This window comes from Colias eurytheme, chromosome 9, assembly GCF_061535395.1.
Source record: "Colias eurytheme isolate Ceu_HAF_F1 chromosome 9, ilColEury1 Martin Lab GWU primary, whole genome shotgun sequence".
NCBI lineage: Eukaryota > Metazoa > Arthropoda > Insecta > Lepidoptera > Pieridae > Colias > Colias eurytheme.
Window position 1 is genome coordinate 10,382,327 of NC_142988.1, and position 22,910 is coordinate 10,405,236.

The window sequence follows — 22,910 nt, forward strand, 5'->3', positions numbered from 1 at the left end:
ACCCTGTACATTTTATATGGGATGAATGGTTTTAAAATAAATTTTGGTATAGATTGTATTAAGCTTTTACTTTTAATATTAGGTATTATAAAATAAATCTATCTTACTAAAAGTACAGTATAATAAGCTTAAAATAAAATAATACTGAGTAAAAATACGACCAAGTCAAGATGCTGTAAAATTTTCACAACCTGACCATTTTAGTACTTAGGTATACCTACAATATTACGCAAATATATTTTAACTTTATTCACACCAGTAACTAAAACAATACGAAAGGACACAAACAATACAAAAAAGAACTGGCTGAATTGAGAACCTCTTCCTTTTTTTTGAAGTCAGTTAAATACACGTAAAATGCTGGCCTTATCGCTAAAAATGCGATCTCTTCGAAACGTTTGGTAGAGGTTTTCTCTAGAAAACTATTGGTCTTCTCCAATAAGCGTGGCTTTATCTTGCGTTTCAGTCTGAATAAAATCCACCATCATATATTCTTCTACCGCCTCAATCACTGCAAACTCTGTCTAAAGAGAAAATATTCGTTAAAAAAATAAATACAGTTAATGTACCAAAAAGGACACACTGAAGCAATTTGGAAACGATCGGGCGGAATTCATAGTTTCCATACCTTTTTATGCTACTGCAGAAGGAGCTTCCTTCTGCAGTAGCATAAAAACTAAGCTTCCTTCCGCAGTAGCATAATAATTAACTTTTTATTTTATTTTTTATTTTATTTATTTATTTGTAATCATACAGCATTACAATAAGTAACAATTTTTAATATATTAGTACTGAACTAAGAGCCAATTAAGATTACTACTTAGCTAAGTTAATTTTTTAAATGACATATTATCAGAAAGGAGTGTATTACATGTTTTGGTGAATTATATAATATCTAAAGAAAGGTTAATGAATAATTAAACAGTTAAATCTGAAATCTCCCTTTGTGTGCGTGTGTGTATGTGTGTGTGAGTGTTAGTGTGATGTGAATGTGTGGTTGTCTGGACTTGCATGTTAGTACTAAAGCCGAATTGTATGTGAATTTTGTTAATTTCTTTTATAAATCTTTGCTTTGATAAAAGGAAAACATCTAGTTCTCTATAGTCTTTATTGTATATATGAGAAATTCTACACATAATTCGATTCTTTGCGTAATTACTACTAGAATTAGGAGTGTAAAATAATGATGTGTGACGAGTTCTAAACTGAGGGGTGTTGAAATACACCAGTTCTAGGAGTTCCGAAGAATCAATTCTTCCATTGCATAAAGCATGAAGAAATAATAAGTCATTTTTAATACGTCTAAGTTGTAATGGTTCTAATTTAAAATATAAGCAAACATCCGTATATGTGTTGAAGCAGTGTTTAGCTTTAAAACACAAAAACCTTAAAAACCTTTTTTGGATAGATTCTATTCTATTTACGTGTTGAGCGTAATATGGAGACCAAATATTTGAGGCATAATCGAGTATACTCCTGACAAATGTAGAATACAAAACTTTGATACAACTAATATTTTTGAAACTTTTACAAGTGCGTTTGATAAACCCAAGTTGTTTAAGCGCCTTATTCACGACTAAGTCCATATGCTGTGTCATACTTAATTTTTGATCGATAATTACACCAAGATCTTTCACCCAGTTGACTTCTTTTATTGGATCGTCATTTAATGTATATGTGAATGAAATGGGTGCCTTTTTTCTAGTAATTGATATTTTTTGACATTTTTTAATATTGACAGTAATTCTATTTTTTCTATAAGTAATAGGCTTCTAAATTAGTAAGGTCGCTTTGAATATTTTTACAATCATTAATAGATTCAACAGCAAGATAGATTTTTTTATCATCCGCATACATTAGATATTTAGAGTGGATAAAACAGGTGAAAATATCAAACAAATAAGCGTTGTACAAAAGAGGTCCAAGTATTGAGCCCTGCGGAACTCCAGATATGATATTTACGAAGTTACTTTTAGCTCCTCCAATCACTACAGCCTGCATTCTTTTACTGATATAAGAACAGATCCATCGATATAGATCACCTCGTATACCGATAGCATATAGTTTTTTAAGAAGTATGATGTGATCTACACGGTCGAATGCTTTTTCGAAATCCGTGTAGATCACATCCACTTGATTACCCCCATCCAGTTGTTGCAATTTTTTGTAAGTATAGATAAGTTTGTTACGGTAGAGCGTCCCTTTATAAAGCCGTGCTGTTCTGGTGGAATGAATTTATATATTAAAGGACTTATTCGAAGATGTATAAGTTTTTCAAAAACTTTACTGAGTGAGTTTAATATAGAAATCGGCCTATAATTGATAATATGGTTTTTAGGACCCGATTTGTATATAGGGACAATAAGAGCTTCCTTCCATTTCGAAGGAAACTCACCAAAATGGTTTACTGACAACGAAAATATAATGGACAAGGGTAACGCTAAAGTTTCAGAGCACTGTTTTAGAAAAATTGGTGGTATATCATCGCTACCTGCGCCCTTTTTCCCTTTAAGTGACTTTAAAACACGTTTAACCTCAGAAATTTTGAAAGAAATATTAGAGATAAGTTCATTATTCGGACACGAAACTGGAAGGTTGAATTCTTCATATGACTTCGCAGGTTCATCAAAAATGCTATGAAAGTGTTTATTGAATTCAGTGCATATGTCTGTTTCGGTACAAAAAATTTTATTTTTATAAATCATACTTTTAGGATATCCTTTTGAGCCCGTCTTTATAGATTTTATGTACGACCAAAAACAAGTCGGATCTTTCTGAATATACGATTGCATTCTATCAAGGTAGAGTGAAAAACATTTTTCCTGTAGAATCTTTTGCCTCGAACGAAGTAGACTAAATTCATCGTAGTCAAGGGGATTTTTGTATTTTTTCCATCTTTTGTGAAGTTTTAATTTATCTTTTATTATATGTATTAATGCTTTGTTGTACCACCGGGGAAAGTTTTTCACAGATTTATATGTTTTTGGAACGTGTGTGACAAAACACTCATTTAGTATCCTGTAAAACACATCAACTATATCATCGATATGATCACCTATTAAAATGGATGGCCAGTTAATTTTTGAGAGAAAATCATTAACGTCCGAATAGTTAGCACGGTAAAAATTGTAACGGACTATCTTTGATTTCTTTATGTATTTGATACTTAGTTCAGAAATATCTATTTCCAAAGCAGGGTGATATATATCTTCAGGTACCAAAGGTCCCGACGCTTTACTGACATCTATTCGGAAATTAGAAAAAATTAAATCGAGTATGTTATTCTTGTCGTTTGTTATAAAGTTGTACTGATCTAGACCGGAAATACTACACATGTCCAAGAAGTCAGAAGCAGCAGTCTGCATTTCAATAGAGCCTTTTTTTAACTGCATAACATTAATTGGGGACCACTTGACATTTGGCAAATTAAAGTCACCAAAGATTAAGAAATTATCTCTAGGAAAATCAATGAGTAATTTAGATACTGATGCAGTAAACATTTGAAGGGTTCGGGCCTGATTTTTATCTGGAGGTATATAAGCTACACAGATATGGAGACCTCGATTATTGTGTGATAGGACAGTTGTTGAAGGTATACTCACCCACAGACATTCGACGGCCTTAGGTCTCCAATCAGTCATAACTTGAGCTTGAAGGATCTTGTTACAGCAAATCATTACACCTCCACCTCGTTTTTTTGTTGAGGTAGTACAGTCTCGGTCATTTCTAATTATATCGTAGCGGTCATCACACAACTCCCTATCAAAAATACCTTCCGCTAACCATGTTTCCGTGATTAAAATGACATCAAAATTGTTCAAAAGAATATTATTATAAAATTCATGTGTTTTAGTTTTAAGTCCTCTTACGTTCTGATAGAAGAAATTAATGTTATTAGCCATTACTATAATTTAAATAGGAACTAAAATAATTAATATCCGACACTAAAAACATGTTATTTAATTCGGCTATTAGTGGTTTTGTTAATTTATGTGTGTTATTTGTATTGAAAAAAGTGTGTGTGTATGAAGATGTATGGGAGATATTAACATATTCTACGGGTATAATTATAAACTTAAAAGTGAACATTTTATCAGCAGCAAGAATAATAGTTGATAAATTAATTAATATATTCGGCTTAATTATACAATTTTTTGTAGATCCCGCTTTGAATTTATACATAAAGCTGGAGATTCTTCTGATTTTCTTAAAAAAATGTTACAATTTCTAACCCATACAAATTTATAAGAGTTCTGAACAGCCAGATCCTTAGTTTGTTTCAAGAGGGCCTTGTTCTCAGGAGTCAGGTGTTCAAAGACGAAAAACTTAGTAGTAGGACCTTCCACACCAACATTGTTAGTATTTATACCCTTTTTCTTACGTATGCCAGAAAGAATTTTATCTTTGTATAGGCGGTCCTTCAGTTTTACGACTAACGGCTTGGGACGCCCAGGTATATTTTTAAATGGTTGGACTCTGTGAGCAAATTCAATTTGATCGCTGCATAATATTATACCCGCATATTTCGCAATTTCAGTAATTATTTGTTTAGGATCTTCGTTTGTTTTTTCGGGTAGACCAATTATTTCCAAATTCCATTGCCGCGACCACTGTTGCTGTTTGTTCATGAGATTACGTAACTCATCCATTTGATTATTTTTGTCTAGAACTACAGCTTCTAACTTTTCAAAATTTTGTTGGAGATCTAAATGTTCAGATTGAAGCATATCGTAGGATTCCTTAATTGTTTTAACTTCCGTAGACATTTCCGTAAGTTCATTCTTGATTTTTTTTAATAAACAATTTTTTATTTCATCCAGAAAATCTTCTTTTATCTTTTTCAGTTTTTCATCCAGCAATTGTTCAAAGTAGGTAGCTTAATAATTCGGGTGTCGTTAGGGCTGCATTGGTGGTAGATGGGGGATTGAACTCCGGTGTAGCTCTCGAACTTTGTCCGCTGACATCCGAAGATGGTTGGCTCTGCTGTTGATGAACTGTATTCTTCATACCGCCGCGAACTGGTGTATTACTGTTGTCGCCTCCTTTGCGTAAGGCAGCCGTGCAACTAGGGCATTTCCATTGGGTACGCATGGAAGTAGAATTATTCCCAAAATCAACGCATTCCGAGTGAAAAACAAGCGCGCATGTAGTACATTTTATGCGTCTCTGCGTGACACTTATGCTATTTTTACATGCCTCACATAATAGACCCATATTTAGTTTATTATTTTTAATATAAAAATAAAGTAAAATTTGGCCTATAGTTGGGTAATTTCTTGGTGATGGCAACACTGAAGCACGTCAGTACGACAGCGATCTGTTGTCTTTGGAAGGCGGAAATGTCAATAACTTCATCTGACAGAAACTTCAATTATTTATTTTATCTCCGTTTACCTTAAGCTTGTAAAAAAATGTTGTAAATAGAAAACAAAATGTGCCTTTTTACGCCAAAATTATAGTTCATTAAGTTTATTCTTTTACTTAACTTAGTTTTCACAGTTCACTTTAACACGTTTTTAAAAACCGCACTATGAAACACACACTCATCTATTTTTAATACATTAAAAACTCAGCAGCAAATGTTTATCGTTACTCAGATGACAGATGACAATGTTACTCAGAAGACAGATGACAATGAATGAATTTTTAAGAAAGCAATTTCAATAATTATATATGTATATAAATCCAAATAGAATATACATAATATACAAGAATTACGTTGTTTTAATTATCCTAAATCAAAACTAAACCAAAAACGTCAATGTAAAATTACAGAAATGACTCAGAATTTCAAGTTGATATGTATATACAAGCAGGCAGCGTTTGATGCTTATTATTTTTGTGCGAGTTATTTTGAAATTAAACGCTTTTTAACGGTTTTTTAAGTGTTCAAGACGCAATCAGGACCTTAATACTAAAATGTTGTTTGTACCGTGGCATATGGAAATCGTTATAAACGTAATTTCTCATATAATTTAGCGATTGTTAATATAATTTTAATAGAATTATGAGTTATCTATTGTATTATAAATGAATAAATAGAATCATTTTCATCCGCTATAAAGTATTTAATTTCAAAACACTTACACTTAGTCTGAATCTTCACGCATCGATTCAATTTTACTCTTGCGATCGGCTGCTTTCTGGAAAATATTATTGAAAGTATTCATTTACCTGGAATATATTAGGTATAGTCTCGTTTTTTGCAGTACATAATATGGCATAGGTACAATTAAAGTATAGTTTTAAACACGATATATAAATAAGTCTTCATATATGGAAATAATAGATATCAAACTCAATCACCACAGTTTAATAAATATATAGATATTTTTTAAACTTATATACCTATAATATATTGACTGACCGGTTGGCTTCGTTGGAGTTCGTTTCCCACCCGGGGTAAATATTTGTGTGATGAACATACATGTTCTGTGTCTAGGTGTTGATTATCTATATAAGTATTTATTTATAATTATATAATATGTATGTTTATCTGTGTTGTAATAAATTTGCGCCTTCAATAATCTGTGGTCACTTTTTATGTAATGGCAACATTTTGTTTTGTACTTCCTTTTCTCTGCGAACATTGCTCGTGTAACACGTATATTTTTCATCTTAATAAAGTTTTTCTTGTAAAACGTGCACCTGGGTTTTTATTGACTATACCAACAAGATAACAACAATCTGCCTTCTGGTTTCCATAACAAGCGAAAGCTTAGTAGTGAAAATTGTTCTGAAATATTTATCTGTTTATATATTTATATCTACGACCGCTATGCATAGATACTTATTGGAAGAAGTTATTTAGGTATGTATTAAAATTCTACAACAAAAGTATTTAAACTTACATCATCTCCGCTACTGTTAGTCTGCTGTGAATTTGAGGTACCGGCACTCAGAGGTGGAAGAGGTCTTTTCTGAAATTATGAAATAAAGAAAAAGAGTTAGTAACTAGATAAAGTAAATTATACGTTATAAAACTAAAATGGGCGAATTGAATTATTTGTGACCATTTTTGAATCGTTTGAGCTTCCAATACCATTATAATTCTTAAAACAAAATTTTGAATAAACCTTATATACAGAAAATTTACGAGGTACAAATTTAGTCGATTCAGCGTGTAAGTATTAATGAGTTTCTCGAAATTTCTAGACGTAAAATTGCTTGATAATCCCAACTGATTGGTTTAATTAACGATTTGCACATATTAGTATTTGTTCTTCGTATGAAATGATTAAATTATTTAGTGCTGCGTAATACATAATATTATTGTCTTTATGAATAGATAGATATCTTTAAGTTATTTGGAAGGAAATTAGGAAACAAATCATAAGAACTATTAGTAAGCTTAGAGAAGGTATTTTCACGCGTTCCTGAGAATAAGGATCTTGACTCTTGACGGAACTCTAATTAATCTTATATATAAAAATGAATCGCAAAATGTGTTGGTAAGCGCATAACTCGAGAACGGCTGAACCGATTTCGATAATTCTTTTTTTATTATATTCCTTGAAGTACGAGGATGGTTTTTATGTAGAGAAAACGTAAACATGTACCACGGGCGAAGCCGGGGCGGACCGCTAGTCTTATATATAAAAATGAATCGCAAAATGTGTTGGTAAGCGCATAACTCGAGAACGGCTGAACCGATTTCGATAATTCTTTTTTTATTATATTCCTTGAAGTACGAGGATGGTTTTTATGTAGAGAAAATACCACGGGCGAAGCCGGGGCGGACCGCTAGTATAAGATAAAAAAATGACAAGAATACTCTACAGAAATATGTAGATTGCTATAGTAGTAAGCTAAGGTAAAAAAGATTACTGATACAGATAATAATAATTGATAATAGATAACTTACAACACTCGCCCGTAAGTCGTTCAACTTCTTTTTGTTAGCTCTCTTGAAAAATCCAGCCTGAAAGTGAAATTTAAAATCATTGTTGTTGAAAAATACATTTCATTTGAGATTCGCTGTGCAAATCAGTAAATAATTTAATAGTTAAGTAGTCATAGTAAGTAGGTAGGTACATTGTTATAAACCAGAAGTTTGTTTGTTTGTTTGAACGCGCTAATACCAGGAATTTGAAAAATTATTTGTGTTAGATAGCCCAATTTTAAGGAAGACTATAGGCTATTCACGCTAAGACCAACAGGAGCGGAGCCACGCGGGTGAATCCGCGGGGCGCAGCTAGTTGTAGATAAAGATAAAACAAATATTATGAACGTCAAGATCACCTTAGACATAATATAACTATTAAATAAAGTTATAATTTATGTACTTATTCCAGAATCTGTCTTTTTTATTTTATAAAATGTGAAAATATTTTCTGAATCTATTACGAAAATGCCTGTTTTCCTTCATTCGCAAGCGTTTATCCCGAGTGCATTTTCAGTGAACCCATAAATCGAAATGTAAGAATATATATATTTTTATGAGAATGTTTCAAATCACTTCACAAGCGATTTTATAACTTATTTTAAACTAATTGTATTCATGTTTATGCAGATAAAAATAAACTGACAAAAATATACCTACTTACATCAATATTACAAATACCAAAAACCAATATTAAAAAAAAATATTAATTTTACATCTTTTGTGTACTTCATTTTATTTATTTTACTCTATTCAAATACTTCATACATTAAAAAAAGTCGAATTTTGTTCATCACTACTTATCGCTAGAACGAAATATGCGGGTCAAAATCCTATTACATTATCCCTTTCCTACCTTTCTTGTCTAGAAGCAAGTTTATTTTTGACAAAATTTACTACAAGGTTTGTACTCTGAAATAAAGATTTTCATTTATACTTACCATGTCGATCTTCTATGTAAAGTAAAAGGAGTTTTTTTAAGTTATATTTATTATAGATTCTAAACTACATTAAATTTTCATGGTTAATAGATCTTATATATAAAAATGAATCGCAAAATGTGTTGGTAAGCGCATAACTCGAGAACGGCTGAACCGATTTCGATAATTCTTTTTTTATTATATTCCTTGAAGTACGAGGATGGTTCTTATGTAGAGAAAACGTAAACATGTACCTCGGGCGAAGCCGGGGCGGACCGCTAGTAGATTATAAAAATCACATACCTTATACAGTCCAAAAATAACGACAATTAACAGTAAGGCAGCTAAAATACTCGCAATCAATATTACGAGGTTTCTATTTTGGCCGAATGTTATGTCGTTCTGATAAAAAAGTGTTGTATTCAAGCTGAAATTAAAAAAAAATACGATTTTAAAAATGGAACAGTCAAGAGGTGAATAAACTTTGTAGAAAAAAATGGTGCTTTGTTTAAATTTGATTTTAAATATTTATCATTCATAATTAATATAGAATCGAAGTTTTTGCTTTTCTTTTAATTGTAATTGAAATAATATATCTGGAGGTTTCATATTAACAATATTGTAAGATTTTTCTAAGGAGAGAAAATAATTGTTATTAATAGTGGAAATGGTGCGAATGTCTGCGCCATTAGAAAGGTATGTAACAATAATTTAATAATTATTAATATAATTAAAAGACCTTACATTCCCAAATATGTAGTAAGTAATATATTTGTGTACTCACGTTTTCGTTACAATATAATATCCATTTAGCGACAATTTTAGTACAGTTTCGACAAATATGCGGTTATTTTTAAAAAGGTTCACTGAAAATTAAAATTGCATTTAGCACAGATATTGAAAAGACCTCATAAATATAAAAAAAAAAATAATGCAAACATTTTTTTATGTATAATATTGTTACTCACTTATATTTTTCTTCGGAATTTTTGTTGAAGCGACAATCTTAACATTGTTTTTTGGTTTTAAATCTAAAACGCAGCTGTATGAGAGATTCGTTTCTTTATCAAGCTGACAATTTATAGACCGAGAAATTATCTAGAAATAAAAAAAATGCATTAACGATTGCTAAATAAAACGTGTAGGATTTTTTGATGTGAATGTAAATAAAACAAATATAACTCTCATATTTTTTTTAATAATTATGGGATACAATAAGACTATAAATTCAATTGCCCACACATTATACCTCTATATAAACACAGTTGACAGATATATACCTACTACGTACATAAAGGACCATCATTTTATTACAGTTTATGGAATGTAACATCCCAATGGTTTCGTCTTATCCCTCTACACAATGGGCACCGTTGGGCGAGCAGAGGCAATCACGATAGTGTAGAAGACCTAAATGTTTATGATTGGCTGTCATTGTAGATGTTTATTCATAATCGCAGGAGTAGCGGCAATCATCGACAATCGTTTGTTGGGCCAACGCTGCCCATTGTGTGGACGGCCAAACTATTTTTATTATTATATTTTGAAAAAAAAAAAAAAAAATATCGTATAGCCAAATTCTACACGTCATATACCCTTAATTCAGCTCTCAGTAAAGAATATAATAACACACTTACCGTAAAATTGTCCATAAATATTGGATTTACAGAGAATTGGGCGGTAACAGATTCCCACAACACTGAGCCATTGTTTGTTATCTGTGAGTGAAAAATGTATTATTATAAATCAAATAACATATCGTTTACGTATTCAAAGAGATTTCTGATGTGTATTTTTTCGTGAAGTATCGTTTCGTTGAAATTATATCGTATTAAAGAGAGCTTTGTAGATTTACGGAATATCTAGGGTAAACATTTTTTTATATTTTCGTTGTTGTTTAACCGACTTCATAAAGGTTTGAGTTCTCAATTCCACTGCATTTTAGTTCTTTCTACCTTTGATGTGTTAAAAATGCTCTGTTTTATTTGACCCATAAGTACTGAGAGCTATAACTATTAACTACACTCAATTTTAAATCGATTAATTTAAATAACATGAATAAGTACTGATAACCCTCCAATGAATAGGCACTCAGATAAACATTATGGTTCATTCCCCTCTTGAATCAGGCTTGTGTGAAATCCTTTATCCTTTTGTGAGGGTAAGATGCATTTCTAGTGATCGAGTTTATATGGACAAAACAATCTGTCTTTTGTTTGTCTTTACCTAATACAGGGGGTTTACAATGATGTATTGTAGCAGTATTAATTCCAGTATGGGAAAGTGATGAAGCTACATTATAGGTCATTTTTTAAAACTGGAAATTAATGCTTTAGGATGTCATGGTTACTCTCCAGGGCCTCAGTTTCGCTCATTGACTCTCATGCTCATTCATTAACCAACTTCATTCATTAACTTATAAAGAGGTGGACTCAGTATCAGGTTTTCCTAACATTAAATTTGGATAAATTTTGGGCTAAAATAAAATATTATCATTGATAATTAAAAGTAAATGTATTTGATAGAATATCTTACCACATATAAAACTGAAGTTTCGATGTCAGTGTCGTCCTCACTTTGTATTTTACTGGCCGTTATGTTTTGGTCTTGATACATTCTGTAAATTCATAGAAATAAAATATAATTTACTAGCTTACCGCCCGCGGCTTCGCCCGCTTTATCTAAAACCTTATAAATTATATACTAAAACCTTCCTCTTGAATCACTCTATCTATTAAAAAAAACCGCATCAAAATCTCTATCGTAGATTTAAAGATTTAAGCACACAAAGGGACATAGGGAAATAGGGACAGAGAAAGCGACTTTGTTTTATACTATGTAGTGATTTAAATAACACTTATATATTTAATATATTTTTTTTATTATTTAAATTTTAAACTGTATTATTGAAGTGAAACTTTTTTAGGCGCGTTGAGGGTAAAATTTGAAGTTATCTTTGAATCTTGCCAAATAAGTTTCTCTTCTGACACCTGTACTCGGCACACACGTTCTTATTTTAGAATTACTAGACAAACTAAAATAAACTTTTTTTTATATAGGTAATATTACTAAACAATTTGTTTTCTTCATTCTTACTTACCCATCAACGATTATATCACTAGGATTAAGTTTATATTTTATTTCCTTGAAACTGCTCGATGTGGCATTGCTTCGTGACGATTCACATGTATTGAACAGCAATACTTCGACTTTCAGTTTTTCATCTTTGTTTGATAATGTGCTCATATCCAAGATAATATCTAATAAACGCTGGAAGACTTATATTTTTATTGCACACATCAATATGATTATTGTATTTCTATTCTATTTTGTGCACGAATATTTATTTCACTTGATTAATTAGACTAAGCATTAAGCAATGAGCCAATAAAAAATATAGTAAAGTACTTTTTAGGGTTAAAAGTTTTTATTATTTAATCAGACTTTTTACACAGCATAGCGTGTACTATACTACACTTTATGACCGCCTCCTTGGTACATTGGTTGACGCGTGAGCGTAACACCGAGGGGTCCTAAGTTCGATTCCCGGTGGAGACGAAGAAAAAAATGTCTCGGTCTGGCAGGACACAGAAGGCTGATCACCTACTTGTCCCTAAAGAAAATCGATCAGTGAAACAGATGTATAAATGCATCTGCCCCTTATCCCACTAGGGGACATGGGAATTCACATAGCGAGTATGGGCATGGCCTAGCCTTTCTTCTTGTAATAAAATGAATTAAAATGTAATTTAGAAATAAAATGAATCAAATCCATCAAAATAAATACATACTCTTATAGTTGAGTGCAAAGAAGATATATAATTTCATGAAAATTCACTAACCTTTTCATGTCTATCTAGATTAAAGAAATTACATTTGTACCAAGAGTCTTGAGGTTGATCACACTCTAAAACTGCAACCTGAGAAAAATTAATTATATTTAATTAATGACGAGGAAGCAATTAAATGTTTTCTTTTTTATTTTAAATTGGGTCTATTTCACTTTGCACTAAATGATCTTACTTACTATTCTTTTCATTCTTAAAATAAATCCAAATAGTGTTTTTATTCTGCTCTTATATACGTCATTGTACGTATCCTAATTAGTCTAAAGAATTAAGAGATTATACCCATATCAGATTATTGCTTCGTTACGTCTATTAAAATAGAATTTCATTTTCTTATCCAATATTGTTTTTCTGGCTATTACGTTATAAGTTCTTATTAAAACAAATAATTCATTAATAGCCTAGGCTCTTTGTTAAACAGCAATGTTTAAGTACCGGTCAAATGTGGCTACTTGACCACATTTTTTTACTTTTTCTTAGCTAACTTATTTATGTTAAACTTTTATTAACATTTTATGATTTGTTCATGTCATGAATGATTTCATCATTCACTTTTACTAGGTATTTCTTTAAAATATATTGAATCTGACATTATTTACAAATAAACGTAATACAGGTCAAGTTGACACTGATGTGGTATCTTGACCTTACACATCAGTTTTCATAGGTTAACATTCTTGTTTTAGGCTAAGTTGCTATTACTTTTTAAGTCTTCGACTTTTTAAATATTGCAGCCCGAAGCTTTACAATAAACTGTTAGGCTCTGGCTACCTGGTCAAGTTGCCACGGGATTTGTAATGATTTCATACAAAGCATTACATGTCGGATAGGGTTGTCACAAACAAGACACAAATTTTAATGAACTATTTATTTATTAAACTAAATTTAATACATATGTATATGTATATTACTTAATACCTATAGGTATTTATTAATAGGTAAGGAAACATTTATTTTTCATTAGAAATATGCTAAATCGTTGTCATCAAAGAGAGTATAAGTATCTGGATTGTCCGAAATTTGCAGCAAATTTATTGATTTTACTATGCAAAACTCGAAACAGATAAAAAAATGAAAAAATGCAGTCACGTTATTTTTTGTGTCAACCCTAGGCGTCGGTCAAGTTGCCACGCAGCGGTCAATGGCAACTTGACCTAACCTGAGGCATCAATGCCCAAGCAAATATTTCGACAGATGAGCCTAAAATTGGATAGTTCCCACTGTAAAATCAATCTCTAGGGTTTATTACACAACATATCAAAACTGTACTCACCTGAGAGGTGCAGTTTAAGCTCTACAAACATAATAATACTGACACCGGCAAAAGATCCTTGGTCACAGTCACACTTCGATACGTTATATTGCGAGAACCAACAGTGCTACCGCTTTAAAATTAAAATATGTTACCAATTAATATTTTAAAAACCTACCAACATCGATACGTTAGGTCAATTTGCTTTCAATTCTACAAAATTTGATATTTTGTTGTTAAACGGAAGGTGTGGTCAAGTTGCCAAGTAAAGGTCAAGTAGCCACATTTGACGGTACCAGTAATTTCTGAGATAAACGCGTCCAACTATCACAAAAGATTTAATTTTATAACATTATCATTATTTGTTAATAAACGTAATATTACCAGATAAACCTGTACATCAGGTACAGAAATATTTTTTTTTAAGTTTTACCTTAACTTAAAAAAAAGTTTAGGTACCTACCTGTTGTGCCACGTGGTTTACCGCGCGGACAAAGTCAATTTGACGTACCTAAAAAAAATGGCGAAGATCGCGAGGCGGGTCAGAATTTTTTGGGCGAGAGGACGCACGTTGGTACGTACTACCATTCTTGGGAAACCCTGTACAATACTACTAATATTAGTAAAAAAAGATTAGATACGTACGGGGGCACCAGAAACTCGTATCCATGCGCAAGACCAATCCGAATTTGTTCCATCATTCTGTACTACAACTGTCATGACCTCTGACGTTGATGACCCCAGCACGTATTGCTCTTCTCTGTGATAAATATTAATAAAAATTGTGTTTTAGACAACGCTATCTAAGTATATGATATCTTAGGTTCAGACAAAAAATCTTTATTTCGCAAAAAATTACGCATGCGTAATATTTTAGGTGTAGATAAGTAGTTGTAACTAGATTCAAAATTATTCTGTATACCAACAAAGATTATACAGACATGACAAGCTTTACTTATAAATTATATGTATAAATATATTGAAGTACAGTAAGGACAAACAAAAAAATAAAAACTAACCGGCCAGACCAATCGTAGACGATGGATAAATTAGGTTCACTGGCGTTACTTATTCGTGTTATATCGAGAACGGTTTTTGTCTTGCTTTGCTCACTAAAACTCACCAATGCGCTGTCAAAAACTGAAAAAAAAAGAATTATGTAAATATTTTATTATTTCTAAACATGCTATGGAACGTGTTTGTTTGTGATTACATGGAAGGATGTTTAAAGACTACACACATGTTACTGCATGATTGTAACTTATTACAATTTTTTTCGTATTAATTAGTCTACTACATATTCATAAATTCTTTATTGATTTACAGACAGATATATTTATTATTCTTTATTGATTTACAGACAGATATATTTATTATTCTTTATTGATTTACAGACAGATAACAGACTTATATATGTTAATTTTTTATATTACAGCCGAGGAAAGCGTTTATTAACTTTTCAGCCATGTTACAAATCGGTCCCACTTCTAACTACCCACAAATTTTGTTGATCCTTGATTCAAATTAATTTCCATAAAACAACCATTTTTTTAATATTCACCTTTCTTATGTAAAGTTGCTTCATCAATTTTAACTTCTGCTTGAAATTTAAAAAGTCCCGGTTGCTGGTCATACTGAAATTTAAATAAATCATTTCAGAACCCACAACGAAAGTGGTTAAATTCGTGTTTTAAATCCGTTAAAAATCTATAATTATAAAAAAGTATATAATAACTGTTTTTACGTCTAGACTGGGGCCTTTAAAAATAATAAAAAGATAAAAAAATCGCAGTCGGATGAAACCCATTAGAAAAGAAGGGGAATATGATGAAAATAAAAGGAAAAATAAATTACGGTCAATCCGAGTTCGGGAAGAGGGAGCTTTTAAGAGAAAAAAATGGTCTCGAGATGGGAAAAAGAAATAATTTCATCCGGACACATTGTTACCATGACGTCATCGCCGAAATACTATATCCATAGAAATCTAAATAACTATGTATATCTAATTAAAGTAGCGATAATAAAAGATTATTTTATAATTATTTCATTTATCCAAAGGACTTTTGACTTACCAAAGTAACTGTTACGTCATTTGTGAAAACAGTCTGATTGGAATTGGATAGATTGATTACGAAGTCATCAGAATCAAAAGACTTAGCAGCATTCGCAGTTAGACTTACAGATTGTAGCAATTCTGAAAGTAGAACGATTATATTATCTACTCTCCGCCCGCGGCTTCGCCCGCGTTTTCAAAGAAAAACCCGCATAGTTCCCGTTCCCGTGGGATTTCCGGGATAAAACCTATCCTATGTGTTAATCCAAGTTACCCTATATATGTGTGCTAAATTTCATTGTAATCGGTTCAGTAGTATTTGCGTGAAAGAGTAACAAACATCCATACATCCATACTTACAAACTTTCGCCTTTATAATAGTAGTAGGATACTAATATTATAAAGCTGAAAAGTTTGTTTGTTTGTTTGAACGCACTAATCTCAGGAACTACTGGTCCGATTTGAAAAATTCTTTCGGTGCTAGATAGCCCATTCATCGAGGAAGGCTGTAGGCTATATATCATCACGCTAAGAGCAACAGGATCGGAGCCACGCGGGTGAAACCTCGGAGCGCTACTAAAGAAATAATACTTTCAAAAATAACTGAAACTAATCATCAGCCAAGAGACACTTAAAAATGCTTAAAATAAACGTATTTATAAAAAAAATACACAATAAATAATCAGGAGAAATATTTGTTTAGCCAATTACAACCAGTGGAACCTATATTGAATACAAAAGTGTTAATGATAACGAAATTATTCGAATACTCACTTGCTTTAATATTAACTCTTTTTGGGTATGTCACTCTTGTTTCCACACGGACGGTGAAATTTGTATCTAATTCGTGTACCGTCTGCAAAATAAATTAATATTGTTTGAAAAATATGTATATGTTCGTGTTTCTTTATGAAATTGTAGAATATTATTCCCGATGGTATTGTAAATAAAGAGATGTAGAGAGGATACGAACACAACATTCGATCTTGACAAACGGCACACTAACGCACGTACACGATTAGAAGTTAAAGTAAGATAGCATGATTAAATTATATCGAGAAAAATAAAGATTACTAAGTAAATTGAAGCCACATCTAGAACACTCATAATCTATCTATACCTTTAAACTTATAATATTATACCTCTTTGCCCAAAAGTTTAGCTGAGACCGTCACAGTTATAAATGGAATACTTCGGTACAGGATAACACGTTCGCTCGTCGGACTTCCAATCGCTAAAGCTGAAAATCATTTAGGATTTAGATTAATACTACACAGATAGAGGAATTGCTAGAAGGATGATAATATATTTACGTTATAGGAATGTTTTTATTTTATAGAACTTCGTATCGCATAGATTTTGTATTTTTCAAACTACACTTGAATAGGTATAAAAAAGTGAAACTTCTTTATGGCCTTATTTTTCAAAAAATAATTTACTATATGCAACTTTACAGAAATACGTCGAATCACACGTGGTAGGGATAAGAAAAAGATGGCGCGTAACGGAAAAATGTTCACTAAATTTTTTTCCAACCCCGATAAAGAAGTTTCACTTCAAAAATAAAGTAAAAAGTAAGTATATTATTCGTACTGAAAGCATGTTTAATTCTGTTAAAATAATTAATTCTTACAAAAATACGATACCATTTGCCCCTTCTCTATTGAAGTCGGGTAATGCTTGGAGACTATATCCAAAATTAAAGAAGCGATTGTTGCTAATTCTTTGGACGTATGTCAGTTCGGAGACGAATACTTTTTGAGAACTTCGATGTGTTTTCAAATATTTCTTGTAAATTTCATAACCAGATAAAACGTAAAGAACTCCGTATCCATTTTCTTCATATGGTGCGCTTATGAATATTTCTGAAAATGTTTATATATTTCACTTTTTGTTTTTAATGTAGACTCCTTTGTGTGCTTTCCAAGGCGTTTTTCAATGAATCCTAGACATTAAGAATTTAAGACTATGTTATACTAGCTATGCCCCGCGGTTTTACCCGCATTGGTCGGCTCCAATTGGACTTGGTGTGATCATAATATACAGCCTAAGCCATCTTCTATAAATGGGCTATTAAACTGAAAGCGCTTACAAACAAACTCTTCAGCTTTATAATATGAGAAGACATAGATAAATAGATAGATAAATAAATACCTAGTGGCACATTCCGTATTGTAAGAAGTATAAGAAATATAGTTACCTGGATAGTTATCTTCGTTTAAATCGAGTGAACTTACAGCTGTACCGAGACGGGAATTGTCTTCATTTCCACAAATGCGGAGAGTTGCTTCTCTTTTTGATTTCGCCTGGAATAAATTGCTATTATTTTTTATGCTATACAATACTATTAATTCTATTGAAAGTTTGTATGATTGTGAAGATTGGAAAATGTTTTTTGTGCATATAAAACCACATAACTAACAAAGTTATGACTTACCTTATCACCTCCTAAGTAAATGTATATAGCGCCAACTTCAAGGCCATTCTCCCAGCAGGGTTCTCCAGGAGCTCCAACCACCAGCTCTGAGAATTTATCACCAGTCATGTCCACACTGTGAAGGGCAGCACCAAACATGGCTCCAACCACCCTGTTCTCGAATAATACGGTACGGTTCCCTTTTGTGAGTACTCTTAATTTTTCTGACTTTTTGTCGTACTGGAGGAAGCCTACCTGTTAAAGATGTGAGTCTCGTTTGAATGTGTATTGTGAAAATATCTTTATTAAATGATAAATTGCTATTACTGATTTAAAAACTATCGAAGATCTTAAAAGTTAAAATTAAATTACAACCATTCTTTGTATTTGTTTTGAAACAGTTGACTTGTTAGTTATTTACATAAAAAAGCTATCCAGAATGTAAGATAAATATACTGCTATTAGTCTACATCTAAAATTCTAAAGTAAATCATTACTAACAGCCCCAGTTCGTTTATTCTTTTCCATGCTAAAGGCATATAATGTGGTAAAGTTACTGAAGTAGGTACCAGCCGCAAACGCACGCCCTGAAAAATAAAAATCAGATTTTGTATCAGAATTGTAGATCAGAAGGAGGAAAGGATCGAATGTATTGAAATTCTCTAAATTAAATTAAGCTTTTTTAGTACAACCCAGATTGGTAAAAAATTACGTTATATTAATACTAGAAATGAGGTATTGAAGTTTCTCCCTGATGAATACCCTCTAGATTCAAACCGTATCTTTCATTTACCTTCCGATTTACTAGTTCAATTGACGGCCCGTAACAACAGCATTCTTTGATGTATATTGTATATCTTTATAAAAATGTAATTTGTTTACAATTCCTATAAAAATAAAAAGGCTCACCTTTATACAAGTACTCGAGAAGACCAGATACATGAAGCGGTACGACCTTTGCGTATGTTTCCAATTTTGAAGCAGACATATAACTGATGCTGCTTATCAGAGCTGGTTTGGCGATTATGATTAAATCGTTTTCTTTGTCCACTAGAGTACTCCATCCAACACCCCCATATATGTTGTCTGAAAATAAATCAAGAACAATGTAAATACATGAAAACAATAACTTTAGAAGTTCGTAAGCTATAAGTATACTTTTATCTGTGCTATAAGGATATTTTGTTTTGCTTTTTTCATGTTCCTTTTATTAATAATCAAGTCACACGAATTTATAAATTTTAACTAATTCAAAATTATTAACTGTTGATAGAAACAATATAGGAAGTGAAAGCTATTTATTTTAAAAGATATATAACGGCTACAGATTGGGGAGACTACGTTATTAACAACACAATTTTCTGACCCTTATTTCGTTTATTTTTTTAAAAACATAGTTATAAAAAATCTTACCAAACGTCGGTGATATTTCGACATTATTAAAGTCTCTCCTCTCATATTGTTCAAGCAAGCCCTTATACCTTCTAGAACTTTCATCTGATATAAAACACGTGCCAAATGCACCATATTTGAGCGTGTTATTGAGCGTGGTGACCTCCTTTGACCATAGAGGTGCACATGTCTGAAATAAAAATAGTATTTTTATTATTTTCATGAGTAATGAATCTTAAAGGTAATGAATATTATAAAGATGTAAGAAAAGCAAGTGTACAGTTGTTTGATATTATTAAAATAACTATTACTTAGGATTGCTACGCATAATAATAACAATTATAATTTGACGCGTTAATTTTGAAAATAAATGTTTCAGTAAGATAGCGACTTTAAATAAAAAAAATATTTTATCGTAAAAAATACATAAACAATTTCTCAGATACTAAATAAATAATAGGTACTTACGAAAACATACGAATCTGACACGGCCAATGAAGCACCAAGGCAAAAATTCTGATCGGGACTTTGTACTAAAACACAACATTAAAAAATATTAAACTACCTTCATTTTGTCTAATATTTTTGAAGTATAAACGTAACTTTCAGTCCCTTTACTTACCTCTGCTATAATTCTGCGCTAAAATGTCAATATTTATTTCATTTTTTGAGCAAATAACTGAATCTTTGTGTACGCTTTCCTCGACAGGACAATAATAGACAGCGCCATTAATATCGGCATGTGGAGCCCCGGATACTAAAAATAAAAAATAATTAAGGACCTTTCTTAAAAAATATTCTCTGATCTGGATTCATGATTTTCTTTAATGTTCATCTTGATCAATATATTATGGTGGGTTCAGACGCTTGCGTTCAAAGTGACATTCAACGAGCACAAGCATGTAAACATGTTGTTTGTGCATGCGCCCGTATTTATTTGTTTGGGGCTGCCTGCCGGGCTACTTGACGGGCTGCTTGCCAGGCTGCTTGCCAGGCTGCTTACCAGGCTGCTTGCCAGGCTGCTTGCCAGGCTGCTTGCCAGGCTGCTTGCCAGTCTGCTTGCCAGGCTGCTTGCCACGCGTCTAAACGTACCATTATGATTGAGCATTGCAGACCAAATTGACAAAAGACGAATACATTGGTAAAACATGGAGTTGTAATTTGGGTACGATTATGAACAAAAGCCACACGGAAGTTTAGTATTGCCATGTTGAATATCAATTATTATCAATACAAGACCGAGTGTTCATTTTCAAATTTTTAAAACATGTGGTAGATATTAGATTACTTATACCAGAAAATCGATGAATGACTTACCTAACGTTCTGTTCTTCTCCAAATACGCAAGAGAAAATCCGAAGTCAAATGTTTTCTTGTGTTCAGGTAAGAACACTACATACGATGGCTCATGGAAGAAAAAAGCTGAGATGCATTGCATTCCAATAAAGATTATATAGCTGACTGATGACAGAGCTAAAAAGCATAGAATTTGTGACATAGATTATTAATCTAAGGATTATTATTTACTAGATTTCCGCCCGCGGCTTCGCCCGCGTTTGCAAAGGAAAACCCGCATAGTTCCCGTTCCCGTGGGATTTCCGGGATAAAAACTATCCTATGTGTTAATCCAAGTTACCCTCTATATGTGTGCTACATTTCATTGTAATCGGTTCAGTAGTTTTTACGTGAAAGAGTAACAAACATCCATACATCCATACATCTATACATCCTTACAAACTTTCGCCTTTATAATATATATTATTGAATAGTGTAGTGTTATCATAAAAAACACATACTTATATCAAAATTATCGCAATGAAATAACTTTAATTAATTCGTCTTCAAATAACTTTCATCATGTATAGAACTTTATACATTGGGAAAATAACACTCGTTAGACGTATATATGTATAACGAATGTAAACCTAATTATATTCCTGCAATAACAAACAAGGACATCCAGATAGTTGTCAGTTAATTAACTTTGAGTATTTACTCATTGGTTAAGTAAATATGGACAATAATAATTGAGATGGAACAAGACGATATAGGTCTGTACCTATATCGTGATCGCGCTACTGTTAGCACAAGTAGATTAATACTTTAAAATTAAATATAAAGTATATAGCGTCGCCGTGTCCGTTAATTCAAAAAAAAGTCAAAAACGAAATTTAAAATAAAAAGAATTTGCTAGCCTATCAGTTGACTAGTAGTTACTAGTTATATCTATTTCAGGCAGACCGCAGCATTGGGATTTTAAGGGTCAATGAACTAAAGCAATGAACTAACACAGACTAAATATAATATATTTAAAACTAGTGTATATGGAAATAGTACCTGCATATTGCAAAAAATATACGATCAATGCATAAGGATAACAAATCTTATTAAATAAATAACTATTAAAAAATAACGTGTATCAATGAAATAGAAAATCAAATTTTAAATTAGGTCCAAAACTATTAGCATTTAAATGTTCTATCAGATGTTATCAATTAAGATGAAAAAATAGAAATTCCACGCATACTTACTCATAATAAATATATATATTTTTTAAATAGCACAGGAAAATACAACACAATATTAAAGGCAACTGTTATATTTGAAATAACAATGCAAAATAACATTTTATTAAATTTATTCCTCGTGTGACGTCATAGTTCAAGCATTTCAAAGTTGAATTAGGGAAGTTCAATTTAGAAATTATTTCTTCAAAGTCAATTAGTATAGACAATTGGTACTGAATATACAAAATAATATATTTAATGTCACTGTTACATATTAAAAACCGTTAGATTTCATATAATCTAACTCGAGAGATTTCCAAATGGCAGTTTATAATATGCAACCACAAAATGTCAGTATTTATTTGTGATGTATGTAAATTATAATAATTGTATAATAATATATGATATCATATATTAGGAAATCTAATGTATATGTACCTACTTTAAAATAATTCAATAATGTAATAAAAATAATATTTAATGTACATACTTACTACAAAATTTAAGCTAGGTAAATAATTTTTCCAGTCCTCATTGTATCTATATTAATAATTAGGAATAAAATTAAATATAATTGATTTATTTAATTTGCGGATTCTGTGCACAAAATTTTGCGCTTTTTGCATGGTATAAAGTTATT

General features: G+C 31.6%; 1 protein-coding gene across 1 annotated transcript; it reads right to left on the reverse strand.

Annotated features, from left to right (window-relative positions):
- Positions 1–106: 106 nt before the first annotated feature.
- On the reverse strand, positions 107–21,763 carry LOC149906092 (uncharacterized). The gene is made up of 26 exons (XM_090105268.1): positions 21,760–21,763; positions 21,081–21,236; positions 20,386–20,520; positions 20,232–20,296; positions 19,785–19,953; positions 19,281–19,457; positions 18,873–18,958; positions 18,393–18,626; positions 18,156–18,261; positions 17,602–17,820; positions 17,098–17,195; positions 16,730–16,811; positions 15,975–16,096; positions 15,464–15,536; positions 14,922–15,042; positions 14,548–14,662; positions 12,645–12,722; positions 11,903–12,072; positions 11,338–11,419; positions 10,440–10,520; positions 9,771–9,900; positions 9,587–9,668; positions 9,106–9,229; positions 7,865–7,921; positions 6,852–6,920; positions 107–524 (listed from the first exon to the last, which is right to left on the reverse strand). The coding sequence occupies exons 1-26, from the start codon at positions 21,761–21,763 to the stop codon at positions 423–425; spliced, it is 2,937 nt and encodes a 978-aa protein (XP_089961394.1). The 3' UTR covers positions 107–422.
- Positions 21,764–22,910: the final 1,147 nt, after the last annotated feature.

What these genes read in the sequence shown, in the direction of transcription:
- LOC149906092 (XM_090105268.1), bottom strand. An exon ending in CAATAGAGAAGGGGCAAATG is followed by an intron (nt 17,196 to 17,601) that starts GTATCGTATTTT and finishes AATGATTTTCAG; the next exon opens with CTTTAGCGATTGGAAGTCCG. An exon ending in AAACTTCAGTTTTATATGTG is followed by an intron (nt 10,521 to 11,337) that starts GTAAGATATTCT and finishes TTTCACTCACAG; the next exon opens with ATAACAAACAATGGCTCAGT.